General features: G+C 54.1%; 1 protein-coding gene across 1 annotated transcript in view; it reads left to right on the top strand.

The window, feature by feature from the left end:
* Positions 1–356: 356 nt before the first annotated feature.
* Positions 357–15,991, top strand: part of WNT9A (Wnt family member 9A) — a 29,764-nt gene continuing 14,129 nt past the window's right edge. Inside the window, exon 1 of the mRNA XM_036313849.1 lies at positions 357–705. Coding sequence (XP_036169742.1) covers positions 611–705 — 95 coding nt within the window. The 5' untranslated portion in view covers positions 357–610. The remainder of the gene's footprint in view (positions 706–15,991) is intronic.

Here is a 15,991-nt window from a genome sequence, read left to right as displayed (position 1 = left end):
CCCCAGGGAGCGGACCGACTCCATTCAGTTCGGGCTTGACACAGTCCCTAGCAGCCCTAACCCCCGGCGTCCCGGCCTCGAGCTCCACCCCGGGCCCGCTCCGGCCCACCCTACCACCCCCGCAGCCCCGAGTTCTCCCCACAGCTCCCCCGACGTTCCCACCCCTTGCTCTCACGCCGCCCGCCGCCCGCCGCCCAGCCAGTGCTCGCCCCACCCCACCCTCACCCCTGTCTCCTCCCGGGCCGCCTACGCTCCGCCCCGGCTCCGCCTCCACAGCCGCCGGGGAGCGCGTCCTCTCCCTCGGCCCTCTGCGTGCTCCCGCCCCTCCCGCCGGTCCCGAGGTCCCACCGCCCCTCGCACGCCGCCCCTCCGCGAGCGCCGGGTGCGCTCCGAGGCCCGCGGGGCCGGCAGGCGGTGCGGCGGCGGCGGGCTGGCTCGGGTTTCGGCCCGCCCCCGGCGCCGGCGTGATCCCTCCCCGGGCGGGGCGGGCCGGGCCCAGCTGGCGGCCCCGCCCCCGGCCTGGCGCTCCGGGCGCTATAAGAGGGCGGCGGCCGCGGGGCGCCCTGCGCGGGGCCAGGAGCGCGATGGTCAGCCGCCGTGGCGCGGCAAGATGCTGGATGGGCCCCTGCTGGCGCGCTGGCTGGCCGTGGCCTTCGCGCTGACGCTGCTGCTGGCCGCGCTGCGCCCCTCGGCCGCCTACTTCGGGTAGGTGCCTGGCGGCCCGGAGGGCGGGCGGGCGGGCAGGCCCGGGGCGGGGGCGGGGGCGGCGCGGGGCTCGCGACCAGGTGCGCGGGGCTCGGCCTGCGGGGGCTGCCGGGTTGCCTGGAGCTGTTTGTTTGCGGTGCGCGCGTCGCTGGGTCGGCGAGTCCGTGTCCCCGCTGCGCGGCGTGGGGACCGGGGCCCGAGTACCTGACGGGCTGGCGTGAGGCTGCTGTCCTCCGTGACTCCGGAGTCGTCGTTGTCGCGGCCGCAGCCAAGCTCCGGGCTCCCTGGAACTCGGGGACCAAGGTGTGGTCCCGGCTCCCTTAGGCCGCTGAGTTCTTGCCAAACGACTGGAACCTCCCAGCCCCTGCCCACCCACCCCCTTTGCAGCTTCCCCCTCCTCTCTCTCCTCGAGAAGTTAATTTAACAACAACAAAAAAATACGTACAAAATCCAGATGTTCCTTGTACTGAGCCCCAAAGGAAAAAAAAATAACTCCAAGCCGGAGGAATTTATTTTTCTTGCGCTTTGCTTCTGACGCTCCCTTGCCCCGGCTCGCGGGAGCGCGTCTGTGGGACCGGCCGGAGCGCCGGGCCCAGCGGGGCCGTGAACGCTGTTCCGCGCTGTCTTGGGGGTCGTTGCGCTGTGCGCTTCTCCTGAGCAGCAGCAGTGCGCATGGTTTCCGCGCGCCCCTCTCCGCGGTTTCTTCCTGCCCTTCCTCACTCCTCGCTCCCCTATCTGGGACATACAACCCAGCGACCTTTGGAGACCCTCGCTGCGATACGCATATGGGCACACTTAAGTTTGGGGTGGCATCGTTAGGGGAGCCCTCCGACTCTTCTCTGCCTCCTCTCCCCCCTACCCCCGCACCAACCCTGAAGTTATGGCCCATTCTCTCGGCCTGGCACCTGTCCGAGGTGCCCTTCCCTTCTGCCGCGCCCCGCTGCCACCCTCCGCCCTTCACCCTTCACCTGTTCCCTAGCCCCTGGCCCCCGCGCCGGCAGGCGGTGGCCTGGCCGGCAGAGGGCCCTGTTGGTCCAGAAATGTGGCACCGCCAGGGCGGGGAGAGGCCGCCTGGGCGAGGAGCCCTGCAGGTGTATCCTGTTCTCAAAGAAAATAAAATATTTTCATGGGAAACTTTTCCTTTGTGTCCCCCGCTCCCTCCTTCTCCTTCTGTTCCTTTCTCTTGGGTTGTCTTTCGGGGTCAGCTCCGTGTCTTATCTGGAGCCCCCACCCCAAGGCCCTCTCCTGGCTGCTGGTGGGTCTGGCCCTGCCTGGGGCCCAGGCTGTGTGGAGGCTGGCACACCCCTGCGCGCCATCTGTGCAGCCTTCACCTCGCCCTCATGGGCAGAGGGAGGGTCAGAGGATGGCCGTCTGGCCGCAGGTCCATGGGTGAGTCACACTGGCCTGTCAGCCAGCTGTGCCTTCTTGCTGTCCTGGCCCAGCCACAGGTCTGTTCCCCAGGCTCCAGACACACCCCGGGCTTGTCTGCTCTGGCTTGTCTGCCCCAGCTGTGCTTTGCCTAGGCTCTGCTGCTGCCCACTCCTCCTGGGGAAGATCAGTCAGGGGGAGGTTAGGGTCTTGGCTCCCAGCTGCCCCCTCCCCTCCCAGCATCCCTCTTTCCGATTTCCCTGCACTCTGCCTCTGAGGAAGTCTTTGAGCTGTTAGTGTGTGTATTTTAGCTCCCTCTCAGAGAAAAGTCCTGGTGGACATGTAGCATGTGGGGAAAGCTTGGCACACCATGGGTCCTCCGACCAGCTGACTTTGCCCTGCTTTTTGCTCCAGGAAGGGCCAGTCCTGGGAGGAGGAGAGGGGGCAACACACACTCTGTTTTATGCTACTGTGTATGGAGGCTCTGCCTCTTTGGCCCACGGTGACCTGCTGGGCTGGGGTTCTAGGGTCCTTTCACCTGGCCCAGCAAAGGGGCAGAAGCCAGAGGGAGAGGGAGTAGGAGATGGCCCAAGGGAGACAGGGTCTGTCTGGAGCCAGGGGGCCTCTCAATGCGCTGCACAGGGCAGAGGGAGCAGGAGGAAGGACCTGATCCAGGCCCGCTTATCCCTTCCCCCTCTCCGAAATCTCTGCCTGGCACCGAGGCTCACAGTCAGGGCAGCTCCAGTTACAGCCCAGAAACCCAGAGAGGCTGGCCTGGGGGAGGGTCACGTGGGTGGTGGGAGTCCTCCCTGCCCCCTCCTTGAGGCTGCAACCCAACCCATGAGCTGCTGCCCTGCTCCTGCTGCCCTCCTCTGGCCTCTGGCCACTAGGCAGGACCTTCCAGGCCTGGCTCTTCTTCTCAGGCATGATTAGCAGGTGGCATTTCCATCTGGTTCTCCAGGGGCTTTGGAGATGCCTGTGCTGGGGGGCCTAGACTTCTTGGCCAGATGCCCTCTTGGAAAGGGGGGGGCCCTGGCCCCCAGAAGGAGGGCTGCCCTGAGTCTCTTGGTGAATTTGGGATACACACTCATGGACCTGGGTGGGCTGGAAGCTTTGGCCTGCATTGGGGTGGAGAGCACCAGCACCTGGCCCCTTTCTTGGCCTTGTCCTCAGGTGTGTGCTGAAACCTATTGAGGAAGGGACTCTCCAGACCCCAGGGGAAAGGCCCTTCTGCCTCCTGAGCGGGCAGCCAGGGGCCGAGTCTGGGGCTTTTTGAGAACTGTGCCCGGCTCCTAGACACTTTGCTGTCCATTTCTTAGAGATCCTGATGTTTGCTTAGGCAGCCCTCAAAGAGACCTCCCCCAGGGAGATTGCTAGACCTGCAACATAGTGCTGCCCCAGATGAGTGGAGGCCTGTGGCTTCTACCTTGGTTATTCTTTAAAAGAAGTAGGGAGGGGTGGCATGAGCCCTGAGGCTGTCTCATAGTGTTGGTGCCCCACCCCACATTCTGCAGGAAGCATTTATAGCCTGGCTTGGGGAGGTGGGGCCCTCCTGTGAGGTCTGCAGGCTGGTCCCACATCTCTGGTTCAGGCTGCCTGGAGGCCTGCGTGGAGGAGGCAGCACCAGGCGTGGCACTGAGGACTCCCCTAGCCTGGGTGGGCATTGGCATGTGAGGGGCATTGGAGCAGGTCTGAAAGGCAGTTAAGGCCCTCTGGGGGCCAACTGGGTGTGAGGCTCTTTTTGTTATTGAAATGTAACTCATATCCTGTAAATTTACCCTGTTATAGCAGTTCAGTGGTTTTTAGTTCATCCACAAGGCTATGCAGCCAGCACTCTATCTAATTCCAGAATATTTTCATCATCCCAGAAACCTCATATCCCACCGCCCCACCCCCAGCCCTGGCAACCACTAATCCACTTTCTGTCTCTGGATTTGCCTATTCTGGATGTTTCATAGAAATGGAATCATACGATATGTGGCCTTTTGTGTCTGGCTTGTTTCACTGAGCATATCATTTTCAATATTCATCCATGTTATAGTGTGTGTTAGTGCTTTGTTCCTTTCTGTGACTGAAAATATTCCACTGGATGGACACATGCAGTTTTTCTCCATCCGTTCAGTTGATATTGGGACTGTTCCCACCTTTTGGCTATTGTGGGCAATGCTGCTGTGAACATTGTGTACAAGTTTTTTTGTGGACGTATGTTTTTAATTCTTCTGGGTATACACTAAAGTGGAATTGTTGGGTCACATGATAAGTCTATATTTAATATTTTGAGGAACCACCAAACTGTATTTCACAGTGGGAGCATCGTGTCACATTCCCACTTGCAGTGAACAAAGCCTCCAGTTTCCTCACATCCTCATCAATGATTGTTATTCTCTGGTTTTATAATTTTTAATTATTTTTATTCTAGCCATCCTGGTGGGTGTGACTGCTTTCTTGCTGTGGTTTTTATTTGCACATCCCTGGTGAAGAGTTCATGGGCTTGTTGGACATCTGTGTGTCTTCTTTGGAGAAATGTCTATTCCGTTCTTTGCCCAATTTTTGGTTGAGTTTCTCTTTTTGTTGTTGAGTTGTAAGAGTAGTTTATATATTCAGGATCTTTCTTGGACTGAGGAGAACCTGCTTTCTTTCAGCACACTGTCTGGCTCCTGCACACAGAGGCTGCCTCCACAGTTCTTCATAGCGCTGTCCCCAGCCCTGACTGCGTGGGGAGCCAGGGTGCAGGTGATTATTGGGTTACTAGAGTGGTCTGGGTGCCTGGTGGGGGCCCTGGCTGAAGAGGTTGCCCCAACACTATTCTGCGGTGGCACTCTGGAGGGGCTGCTATTATGGGGCTGTGTATGCAAGGTCAGGAAGGTGAGGGCTCTCTCTGCTTCTCCATACACCTAGCCTAGGGCCCAACTGGAGGGTCCATGTGGCTGCATGCCTGCTGGCTTCTCAGAGGTGGGGTACTGAGCTGGTCCCTGGTGGGGAGAGGGAGGGCATTTTCTTGGGACCAGAGGAGCAAACCTGGTATAGAATGATGAAGCTGCACGATGGGCCGGTGAGGGGGTGAGGAGCAAGTTAAGGTGCTGCCAAGAAAATGGGACAGCTCCAGTGGGGCATAGGGGGCTGTGTGTGGCGCTGGGGGCTGAGTCTTGCCTGTGGATGACCAGGGTTGGACTGGCAGTAAGGGAGGTAATTCCGTGGCTGGGGGACAGGAATGGTGTGCCTGGAGCTAACAGTCAGGAGTTTGGATGATAGTCAGGAAGGTGCTGTCCATGGAGACACACCTCAGGACAACCGTGCCTGGATCCAGGGTTTGGGGGAGAGGCCATGGAGAGCAGAGCACTCTGGGGAGGGGGTAATCAGGACAGAGTAGTTTTGCACCAGGAGTGGAGGGAGGGGAGGACCCATGAGAAGGACCTTATCACCATGTCTAGGACTACCAAGGGGCCAGAGGGAGACTGTTGAGACCTCTTGGATGTGGGCCTGTGGGTGAGACCTCCAAAAGTCAGGCAAGGGGTATATAGGGTGGGGCTGCTGGCTGCGGGGTGTTGGGGGGGGAGGGTGGGCACACTCAGGTCAAGGGAGGATGGAGTGTGGAGGGACCTGGTTTCCAGCCTTCAAAGGAGGGGGGATTCTGCCAGTACCTATGGCCCAGGGACCCTGAGGCCATTAGAGGGACTGTATCCCAGGTGAGTCTGGGCAGGAGTGGGGAGACAGGTGGAAGGGGCAGGCAGACAGACTGAGGAGATGCTTTGGGGGCACCAGCAACTTCCTGCATCTATGGTCTCCAATGTTTGTCCTCCTTCCTCCCTTCTCCCAGCCAGTCTGCTTTGGGGGGCCACCCTGCCCTGATCCCCAGTTTGCCCTGATCCTCTTCACAGTCCTTGGGGGACTCTGCCCTGGCCCCCCAATACAGAGACCAGATAGAGGCAGGTGAGAGTATGGGGCCAGGATGGGACTCGGGGCTGGGGCCTCGTGACGGGTGGTGCTGTGTGCAGGCAGGCCTTGCGCTGGGGCCTGAGGTGAGGAGGAAGCCACGGCCACCTGGCTCCCTCAGCTGTGTGAGCAGACGTTCTGCCACAGCCGGTGGCCATCTGGATTGGGGGTGGTTGGACAGCTGGTCTAATCTTGCTCCTGTCCTTGCCACTGTGGCCCTGGACCTAACTCCAGTGCTTTGGGCACCAGAGTTTGGGGGAGAGGCCATGGAGAGCAGAGCGCTCTGAGGAGTCCATCTGGAGGGTCCATGTGGCCACATGCCTGGTGTCAAGAGAGTAGTTTTGCATCAGGAGCAGTGGCAGAGGGAGAGGGGAGGAGGAGGGGAGGGGTACCCATGAGAAGGACCTTATCACCATGTCTAGGACTATCAAGGGGCCACAGGGAGACTGTCAAGACCCCTTGGATGTGGCTTTGTGGGTGAGACCTCCAAAAGTCAGGCAAGGGGTATATAGGGTAGGGCTTCTGGCTGGGGGGGGGGGGGGCACACTCAGGTCAAGGGAGGATGGGGGGTGGTGTGTGGAGGGACCTGGTTTCCAGCCTTTGAAGGAGGGGGGATTCTGCCAGTACCCATGGCCCAGGAACCCCGAGGCCATCAGAGGGACTGAGGTCTCCCAGGTGGGTCGACTCCAAGGTGGCCCTAGCCAAGGGCACTGCCTGCCGCCTGCCCAGGGGCCTCTCGATGTTGAGGACAATGGGAGAAGTGTGTGGGTAGATTTTCTCCTGGGAAAGAATCTGCACACACGATTCCTCCCTTTGGGCTGTGGGCCCTGGACTCAGGAGGAGTGATGAGCTGATAAGGGTCTGGCTCGGATCACCTGGTCGCAGAAAAATGACACCTGTCAGGGGCCAGCACTGGGCCCTCTTAATCCTGGCTTGGGAGCACTTCTAGCTCCCTTTGTGTATTGTCCCTGCAGGTGGCGGGTACCCCTGTGGTACCTACTCCTCTCACTGGGCTGGGGGTGAGTGTTGGGGAGGGGGCTTTAGGAGGAGGCACAGTTGTCTGGGGAAAGTGGGTAAGGTCAGGCCCCACTTGGAGACAAGCCTCTGGGAAGTGGAGAGCAGGGCCTCCATGCTCCAGGTTGGCCTTAGCTGTCAACTTTTCTAGGAAGCCAGAGGACAGCCCAGTAGCATCATTCTTTACTGTAACCAGAGCTCATGTTTGAGGAGGCCAGGAGGGTCCCTCATGGAGTCCCCTCCAATTGTGCTCCACTGGAGGCCTGTGGTGGTCCCTTCCCTCTGGTTCTGGGTCCAGGAGCCCAGTGTAGGGTTTGAGGTACTCATTCACCAGGTAGGCAGCCCTCTGCTACCCCTGGCTCTGACCTCTGCCTGCTGTGCCCATACCTGCTGACTTTGAGTGCATGGATGGTGGGCCAGGTGCAGCAGACCACCAACCTGGACATATTTAGAAGCTAACTTTTCTAGTGGCATGGGCATTGTGCTAAGGGGTGGAAGGCTTCCTGGAGTCCCCAGGGTGCAGGTGTGAGGTGAAAGCTTGGGGCTCTGCCGGATGAGGGTGGGGCAGAGTGGCTGGCTGTACTGCAGGCCTGGTGGCCTGGGCTGGGCGATGACCAGCCTGCTTTCTTGAGAGGGCTAATCACTAAGGGATGTCTGTGGGCTGGGCCAGTCTGGTTGGCAGGTGGCTGTGCTGGGGCTGCCACAGAAGGGTAGCCCCCGACCTGGGTGGCATGAGGCCGCCGGGTTCTATGACCCGAGGACCAGCCCGCGTCCTCCCCTGCCCCTCCCAATGGTTCTCTGCTGGCCTGGTGCCTCTGGCCGCAGGAGGAAGCACGGCCGCCCAGCTGGCAGGCGCTGCACCTGGAGACCAGCAGCCGGACGAGGGAATGGAAAAAGGCAAGCCTCAAGCTGAGTTTGTTTTTCTTAGCGATACCTGAGGTAGATGTGGCCAGGGAAGTGGTCTGGCCTGTGTGGAGAGGCTGCCAGCGGCTCCCAGATCAGAGCATGTCACAGCTGCTTCCTCCAGCCCGGCCACCCTGTCTGTGCCCTGCACCTGGTAGGCCAGCTCCAGGAAGAAACCCTGTCATCGAGGTGGCTCTGGGGCTTTCCAAGCACCTGCCTGGTGTCCTACTTATCTCTTCATGTGACATCCCTGTGGATCTGTAGCTGTCTTTGAGGCCTGGGGTTTGGTGACTGGGACACAGAGGCTGTCTGGCCACTCTGGTTCCTCCATGAAGCCACTGCTGCTCATCCTTTCCTCTCACCCATCAGTGAAGCTGGGATCCCACAGCTTCCACTCTGGGCTTCAGCATCCTGCTCCTGAAAGGAACCACCAGTAAACTAGAGGTCTTCAGGGTTTGCAGGTTTTGTTTTTTCTGGGGGCCACCAAGTGTGGACAGGGACATTTAGGCAGTGCTGTGGGTCCCAGTGTCCTGGAGTTTGCTCAGTCATATGTCTACCAGCTGACTTCTAGGGTGGCTGGACCTGGGCGAGAAGCTCTGCTTGGGTGGCTGGCTGGTCAGTGATGAAACTGAGGGCTGAACAAGAGCTCTTTGTGCCCTGGAATATTGGGGCCTTGTGAGGTGGGGAAGCCGGGGTCCCGAGGCTCTCCCAGCCAACGGAGATGACAACCATTATAGACACGAGGCCCTTACCTCAGTGTGAATGGCCTGTCCACATGGGGCTGCCCTCTGCCCATGGCTTCCTGTCCACAACCTCCTGTCCTGGCCTCCTTGGCATGTTGGGTATTGGGTGACGGTAGAGCCCTTGGAAGCCCCCGGACCCTGTCAGTGTCTCTGCCCACCCTATCTCTGCCATCCACGTGCTGGGTGGGAGGCCACAGGCTGCAGGAGAATTGAGGGTTAATCTTAGAACCAGTGTCTCAGTGCTGGAATTTGTTTTGAATTTGATTCACATAGAAATTAAATGCCGTCTGGTGGGGCTGAGGTTTCCTTGGCAGGGCACTGCGGCTTCTGGAACTCCAGCCTCTTCCCCTCCGCCTAACTAGGGTCTCAGGCTCCCCCCACACATGGGGAGCTGAGTTTGCGGGCAGGGTGGCCCTTTGGGATGGCCAAGTCTGTTGGTGGGAGGAAGGGCTGTCAAAATCTGTAGTGTCCTCCCCCTCCCCTGTCCCCCCCTGCCTCAAGCAGAAAGTAACGAGACACTTGGAGGAGAGTTGCTGGGCAGGGTGGGCTGAACCTTGCTGGGCTGTTCATGGGTGGGACCCTGAGGACAAGGACATCTCTGGCCTCACCTGGGGTATACCTGCACCCCCAACCCCCATCTAGCAGTGTCCATCTGCCACCTGGCTGCCCTTGGGGGCAAGTGTGGTGATGTGTGACCAGTTGAGTGCTCAGAGAGGCAGCCACTGGCCCTCAGGCCTGGCCCTCAGAGAGGGATGGGTGTCCCCAACTTGACTCTATTTATCCTAGCTTCTTTCACACTCTCTATGGGGCTGGGGTGGAGTCTCAGCAGAGCTGCTCAGTGGTCAGGGGTGGGGTCTCGACAGTATGTGACCTAATCCAGGATGGTCTTATCTCAAGATCCTCACCTTGATCACATCTGCAAACACTCTTATTCCAAATAAGGTCACATTCTGAGGTTCTAGTTGGGTGTGATTGTGGGTCCCTTTATCTTTTGCTTCAGATTATTCCTGCAAACAATTTCTGTGAGGAAATGAAACTGAAGCCCTGCCAAAATGATGGCAGCAGATCAGTCAGTGTGCAGCACAAAGGAAATCTCACTGTCTGCAAGGAGTGAGAGATACAGACTGACCTAGCAAGTCTGGAGAAACCAAGTACAACTGGGAAAAAATTTAAGTAATGGATGATTTGAAAGCAGATTAGAAACTGATGAACAGAATTAGCAAACTGGAAGATAGGTCAGGAGAAATTACTAGAGCGTAGCCTGGGGCAGGAGACACATGGGAAACAGAGAGGGCATGAAAGCTGGGCAGAGAGGATGCCCCCATCTTCACCAGGGCCCAGAGGTGGGGACAGGGTGGTATCTGGTGAGAATGGCCAACGACTTACTGAAACTGGAGCAATTAAGAGGACTCAAGAGGCCCAGTGCCTTTTCAAGCAGAAACATGAACATTCAGGCTGGAACATAATGACTTGGAAGCACAAAACCCTGAGCACAAGAGAATTAAAAAGCAGTCTGAGGAAACAAAATGCAGGTTACCTTCTGAGGGTCCTGAGCTGACATCTCACTGGAGACACAGCAGGACAATCCACTTGGTGTGTGAAAGAAGGAAACTGTCCAGAGTAAGGTGAAAGAAGACATTGTCAGTTGTGTCAAGAGTTGCTCTGAAGGAGACATGGATGCACGGCTCTGGCCTGGGGAATGCCCTGCTGTACTTCAGACAGGGGGAGGAGTGAAGCCAGGAGACTGTCACGTGAAGGGATGGGGAGCACTGAACAACTTCTTGTCAGGTCCTACAAGTAGAACTAAATACCCAACAGCATACAATCCGGCCTCAGCGGAGTTGTGCTCTCAGGCCTCCTGTTGCCCAGAGGGGCAGTGTTGACCATGTTGTGTGTGGGTAAATTACAGACTCATGTGATTTTGAGGGTCTTCATGAAAATAACAGAAATGTACTACAGGTTACAAAGGGGAAAATGGAATAATAAAAATAACCCCAAAAGAGGCAAGAGAGGAGAAAAAGAGAAACAAAGCAGGCATGGCCGGTAGAAAGGATGAACTAAAGCCCCAGGTGTAAGATGGGTGCAGGGTTGTGGTCAGGTCCTAGCGAATTAGAGACACATAGTGGACATAAAGAAATGATATACCAACTCAATGGGCCGTAAGACCAAGAGGAAACAAGGGAAAAGAGTGAAGGATGCACTGTGACCAAGGTTCAGTACAATCACCCAGGCTCTGCATGGTGACCTGAGCCGTGACCCAGGCTCCTCATGGTGACCTGAGCTGTGACTCAGGTTCTGTTTGGTGACCTGATGCTGCGGTTTTGGAGAGACTGAAGTGGTGACAGTGGCAGCTTAAATGCATATTTTAGAAATGGGAAGGAGCTCGAAAGTCCTCAGCAAACATCTGTCACAGAAGTGAGAACAGTTAGCTAAATACAAAGGATGTAGAGGGAATGAAGAAGTAGTGAGAAATGAACAAAATAAAAACAGACCTGCATTAGAGATGAACAGATCTGTGTCTGTGTAGGTCTTGTGAATGGCTAAGGAGACTGAGGAGGAGGCTTAGGACATGTGTCATGCCATGGGGAACATCTCACAGTTTCTACAGAATAAAACAAGGGAATGTAATGAAGAGTTTCATGCCAATAAATCTGAAAATTCAGAAATAAAGAAAACTTGAAAAGTATCAGAAACAAGTTCAAGATAGAATGTTGACTGATACCATAATAAGCAAAGAAATTGGGGCACTGGAATGTAAATGGTGAGGCTACTGTGGCAAACACTGGCAGTCCCACAATTAAGTACAGATTTCTTCTGTGACACAGCAGTTCCACTGGGGACATACCCATGAGAAATGAAAACATACATCCAAGCACCAATGTGTATGTGAGTGGTCATAGTGACATTGTGCATAAGAGCTGAGAGTGAACACATTTGCTTGTCTGTCAGCTAAGGAATACAGAATGTGCTCCATCCTACAATTGAACGCTGTATGAAAATAAAAAGGGGTGAAGCATAGACACTCACTGCAGCGTGGATGAATCTTGAAAACACTGCTCAGTGACAGCCTCAGAGTGTGATTCCACTCTATGGATCATCGAGGACAGGCAAATCCACAGACAGGAAGTGGGTTAGTGATTGCCAGAGCAGGGGGAGCAATGTGGGTTGATTTTTAAAGGGTAAGGGGTTTCTTTCTGAGATGATGAAAATATACTAAAACTTGCCCATATCTGTGAATATCCTACAAAATACTGAATTGTGTACTTTAAATTCTATGGTGACTTATTCTATACTAGAGGCCCGGTGCACAAAAATTTGTGCACTCGCGGGGGGGGGGGGGGGGGTGGTGGTGGTCCCTCAGCCCAGCCTGTGCCCTCTCGCAGTCTGAGATCCCTCTGGGGATGACCACCTGCTGGCTTAGGCCTGCTCCCCGGGAGATTGGGCCTAAGATGGCAATCAGACATCCCTCTGGCAGCCCGGCAGCCCTTGGAGGATGTCCACTTGCCAGCGGGAAGCAGGCCTAAACTGCAGTCGGACATCCTTAGCGCTGCTGAGGAGGCAGGAGAGGCTCCCACCACCACCGCTGTACTGGCAGCCATCAGCCTGGCTTGTGGCTGAGCAGAGCTCCTCCTGTGTGAGAGCGCTCTGACCACCAGAGGGCAACTCCTGCATTGAGCATCTGCCCCCTGGTGGTCAGTGTGTGTCATAGTGACCAGTCATTCCCAGTCCTTCTGCTCTTAGGGTCAGTTTGCATATTACCATTTTACTATATAGGATAGAGGCCTGGTGCCCGGGTGGGGGCCGGCTGGTTTGCCCTGAAGGGTGATCCGGATCAGGGTGGGGGTCCCACTTGGGTGCCTGGCCAACCTGGATGAGGGGATGATGGCTGTTTGCAGCTGGTCACACCCCCTTCAGGATGGGGGTCTCCACTGGGGTGCCTGGCCAGTCTGGGTGAGGGGCTGAGGGCCGTTTTCAGGCTGGTGGGTGACTGAAGCTCCCAGCCTCTCCTTTTTTTCTGTTTTTTCTTTTTTGTTTTTTTGGTTTTTTTATTCTGGGATTTATTTACCTTCTATAGCTTCACTGGAGCTGAGAGCCGGCTCCAGCTCTGAGGCCCGGCTCCAGCTCTGAGGCTGCGGCTGGCTGAAAGCAGGTATCTGAGTTTGTTTAGCTTCTATAATTGAAACATTGTTGCCATCACTGCCGCTCTAAGCTCTGAGGCCGAAGCTGGCTGAAAGCAGGTATCTGGAGCTTGTTTAGCTTCTATAATTGCAACAATGTTTCTTAGACTGCAGCTCAGACCTGGGCAGCGGCAGGCGGGGAACGTTGGCTTCCTCCATCACTGGATCAAGCAAGCCTCCTGTCGCTTCAGCTGCCTGGCTGCCGGCCGCCATCTTTGTTGGCAGTTAATTTGCATATCACCCTGATTAGCCAATGGGAAGGGTAGCGAAGTTACGGTTAATTACCATGTCTGTCTATTATTAGACAGGATAATAAAATCCTAATATGCAAATCGACCGAACAGTGGAACCACCAGTTGCTATGATGCACACTGACCACCAGGGGGCAGACGCTCAATGCAGGAGCTGCTCCCTGGTTGTCAGTGTGCTCCCACAGGAGGAGTGCCGCTCAGCCAGAAGCCGGGCTCATGGCTGGCGAGTGTAGCAGCGGTGGTGGAAACCTCTCCTGCCTCCGTGGCAGGTGGACATCCCCCAAGGGGTCCTGGACTGCGAAAGGGCACAGGCTGGGCTGAGGGACCCACCCCAGTGCACGAATGTCATGCACCTGGCCTCTAGTATCTCAATAAAGCTGTTTAAAAACAAAACAGAAGAGAGAAATTGGACCAGAAAAGAAATCTTTCCATCAAGAAAAGGTCAGCCCGCATGGCTTTATGGCAAGTTCTACCAAATAGTTAAGAAGACAAAATTCTAATCTGACAGAACTCTTCCAGGAAATTTAAAAAAGAACATTCACTAAGGTACCTAAGCTCAGCAAGAAGAACACAGAGAAGAAAATTACAAACAGATGCAAAAGGCCCAGACAAAGCAATGCCAAGATCCATCATTCCAGGATCACTTGGTGTCCAGTGTGGGAATTCCCTACTTGAGCAGATCAAAGGAGAAAAGTCACATATCAAAAGGTGCAGGGATGACATTTGATGAAGTTCAACATCCATTTGTGATTTTTAAAAGGCTCTTAGCAAACTAAAAGCAGAGGGAACTTCTTTAACTTGATACAGGGAAGACACTTAGTGAACTTCATCCTTAACAGTGAAATGGTAAAAGCTTTTCTTTAAGACCAGGAGTAGACATGGATGCCTGTTGCCATCTTGTCTGAATGTGGGTGATGCCAGCTCTCTTAACAGACCCTCAAGCAAAATGGTATTTTTCTCTTAAGCAGTGAGCGTGTTCTGGCTCTGCGGGCACATTTTCCCAGTCTCAGCCTTGTAGTGCTCTGCCAGCCTTTAGGGCACCCTCCTCCCCCAACCCCCCCTCTGTGAGCTTGTGTATGTGGAGGGGATACAACAAGGCAGGGGTCCTCACTTCCTAGCATTGGTGCACAGCGAGAAGGGGAGCTTTTGGAGGATATTTAGGGAACTGTATTCATGATATTAGAATAGGGATGGGTTTCTAAAATGAGGTAGAGGTAACATAGACAGGAGAAGGCTAAAAATTTAGGTGCAATAAAGTTAAGAACTTTCATTTATGGAAAGACACTGTGAAGCAAATGGGAAGGTATGTTCCTTTTATGTTGAGAGTTTCGCTGGCAAAGGGGAAACTCCTACCCTTTCTGTAGGATGTTTGTGCCTCCTGCGGTTACTGCAGGGGTTGGACGGTGGTTCCCACTGACCTCTGCAGGGAAGGATTCAGGAGCCCCTGAGCACAAGCCCCTTCCTCCCTCCCTCCCTCCCTCCCTCCCTCCCTCCCTCCCTCCCTCCCTCCCTCCCTCCCTCCTCCTCCCTTCCTTCCTTCCTTCCTTCCTTCCTTCCTTCCTTCCTTCCTTCCTTCCTCCTTTCCTTCCTTCCTCTCTTCCTCCCTCCCTTCCTCCTCCCTCCCTCCTCCCTCCCTCCTTCCCTCCCTCTCTACCTTTCTACCTCCATACCTCCCTCTCTTCTTTCCTTCCTGTATTAAAGTTGAGACTTTATATTTAGGTCTATGATTCATATTGAATTAATATGTGAATATTTGTATATAGTAGAAAGTATTTACTTGCATATAGCTATCTAATTGCTCCAGTACCATTTGTAGAAAATATTCTTTCTGTATCCAATTGCCTTTGCAACTTTAATAACAAAATCTGTTTCCCATATACTATACGTGGGCCTATTTCTGGGACTTTGTATTTTGTTCCTTTGATTTTTTTGTCTATGTTGACACCAACACTATACTTTCTTATAAATAAAAGCTTTCTAATAAATCTTGAAATTGGTAGTTAGCCCCCCAACTTCATTTTTTTTAAGTTGCTTTGGCTATTTTATTTTTTCTGACCCCCACTGCCTCCCCTTTGGCAATCATCAGTTGGTTCTCTTTTTGTTTTGATCATTCATTTTGTTTTTATATTCCACAGATAAGAGAGATCATATGGTATTTGTCTTTGTCGGAATTATCTCACTTAGCATAATACCATATAGGTCCATCCATGTTGTCACAAATAACAAATTTTTATTCTTATTACTGAATAATATTCCATTGCATATATGTAGCACATCTTCTTTATCCATTTATCTATTGATGGATATCTAAGTTGCTTCTGTATCTTGGCTATTACTAGTAATGCAACAGTGAACATAGGGGTGCATATATCTTTTCAAATAGCTGTTTTTGTTTTCTTTGGATAAGTACCCAGAAAGGGAATTGCTGGATCATATGGCAGTTTCATTTTTAATCTTTTGATGAACCTCTACTGTTTTCCACAGTGGCTGCACCAATCTGCGTTCCCACCAGCAGTGCACAGGGTTCCCTTTCTCCACATCTTCGCCAACACTTGTTTGTTGATTTATTGATGACAGACATTCTGGCAGGTGTGAAATGATATTTCATTGTGGTTTTAATTTGCATTTCCCTGGTGATTAGTGATGTTGAGCATCTTTTCATATATCTGTTGGCCATCTGTATGTCCTCTTTGGAAAAATGTCTATTTAGGCCTTCTGCCCATTTTAAAAATCAGATTGGTTTGTGTCTGTGTGTGTTTGTGTGTTGAGTTATGAGTTCTTTATATATTTTGGATATTATTGTATGTATTATTTGAAAATATCTTCTCCCATTCATTTTGTTGACAATTTCTTTTGTTGTGCAAAAACCTTTTAGTTTGATGTAATCCCATTTGTT

This window comes from Myotis myotis, unplaced genomic scaffold (genome assembly GCF_014108235.1).
Source record: "Myotis myotis isolate mMyoMyo1 unplaced genomic scaffold, mMyoMyo1.p scaffold_m19_p_6, whole genome shotgun sequence".
NCBI lineage: Eukaryota > Metazoa > Chordata > Mammalia > Chiroptera > Vespertilionidae > Myotis > Myotis myotis.
This window is presented reverse-complemented; position numbering and strand designations above follow the sequence as displayed.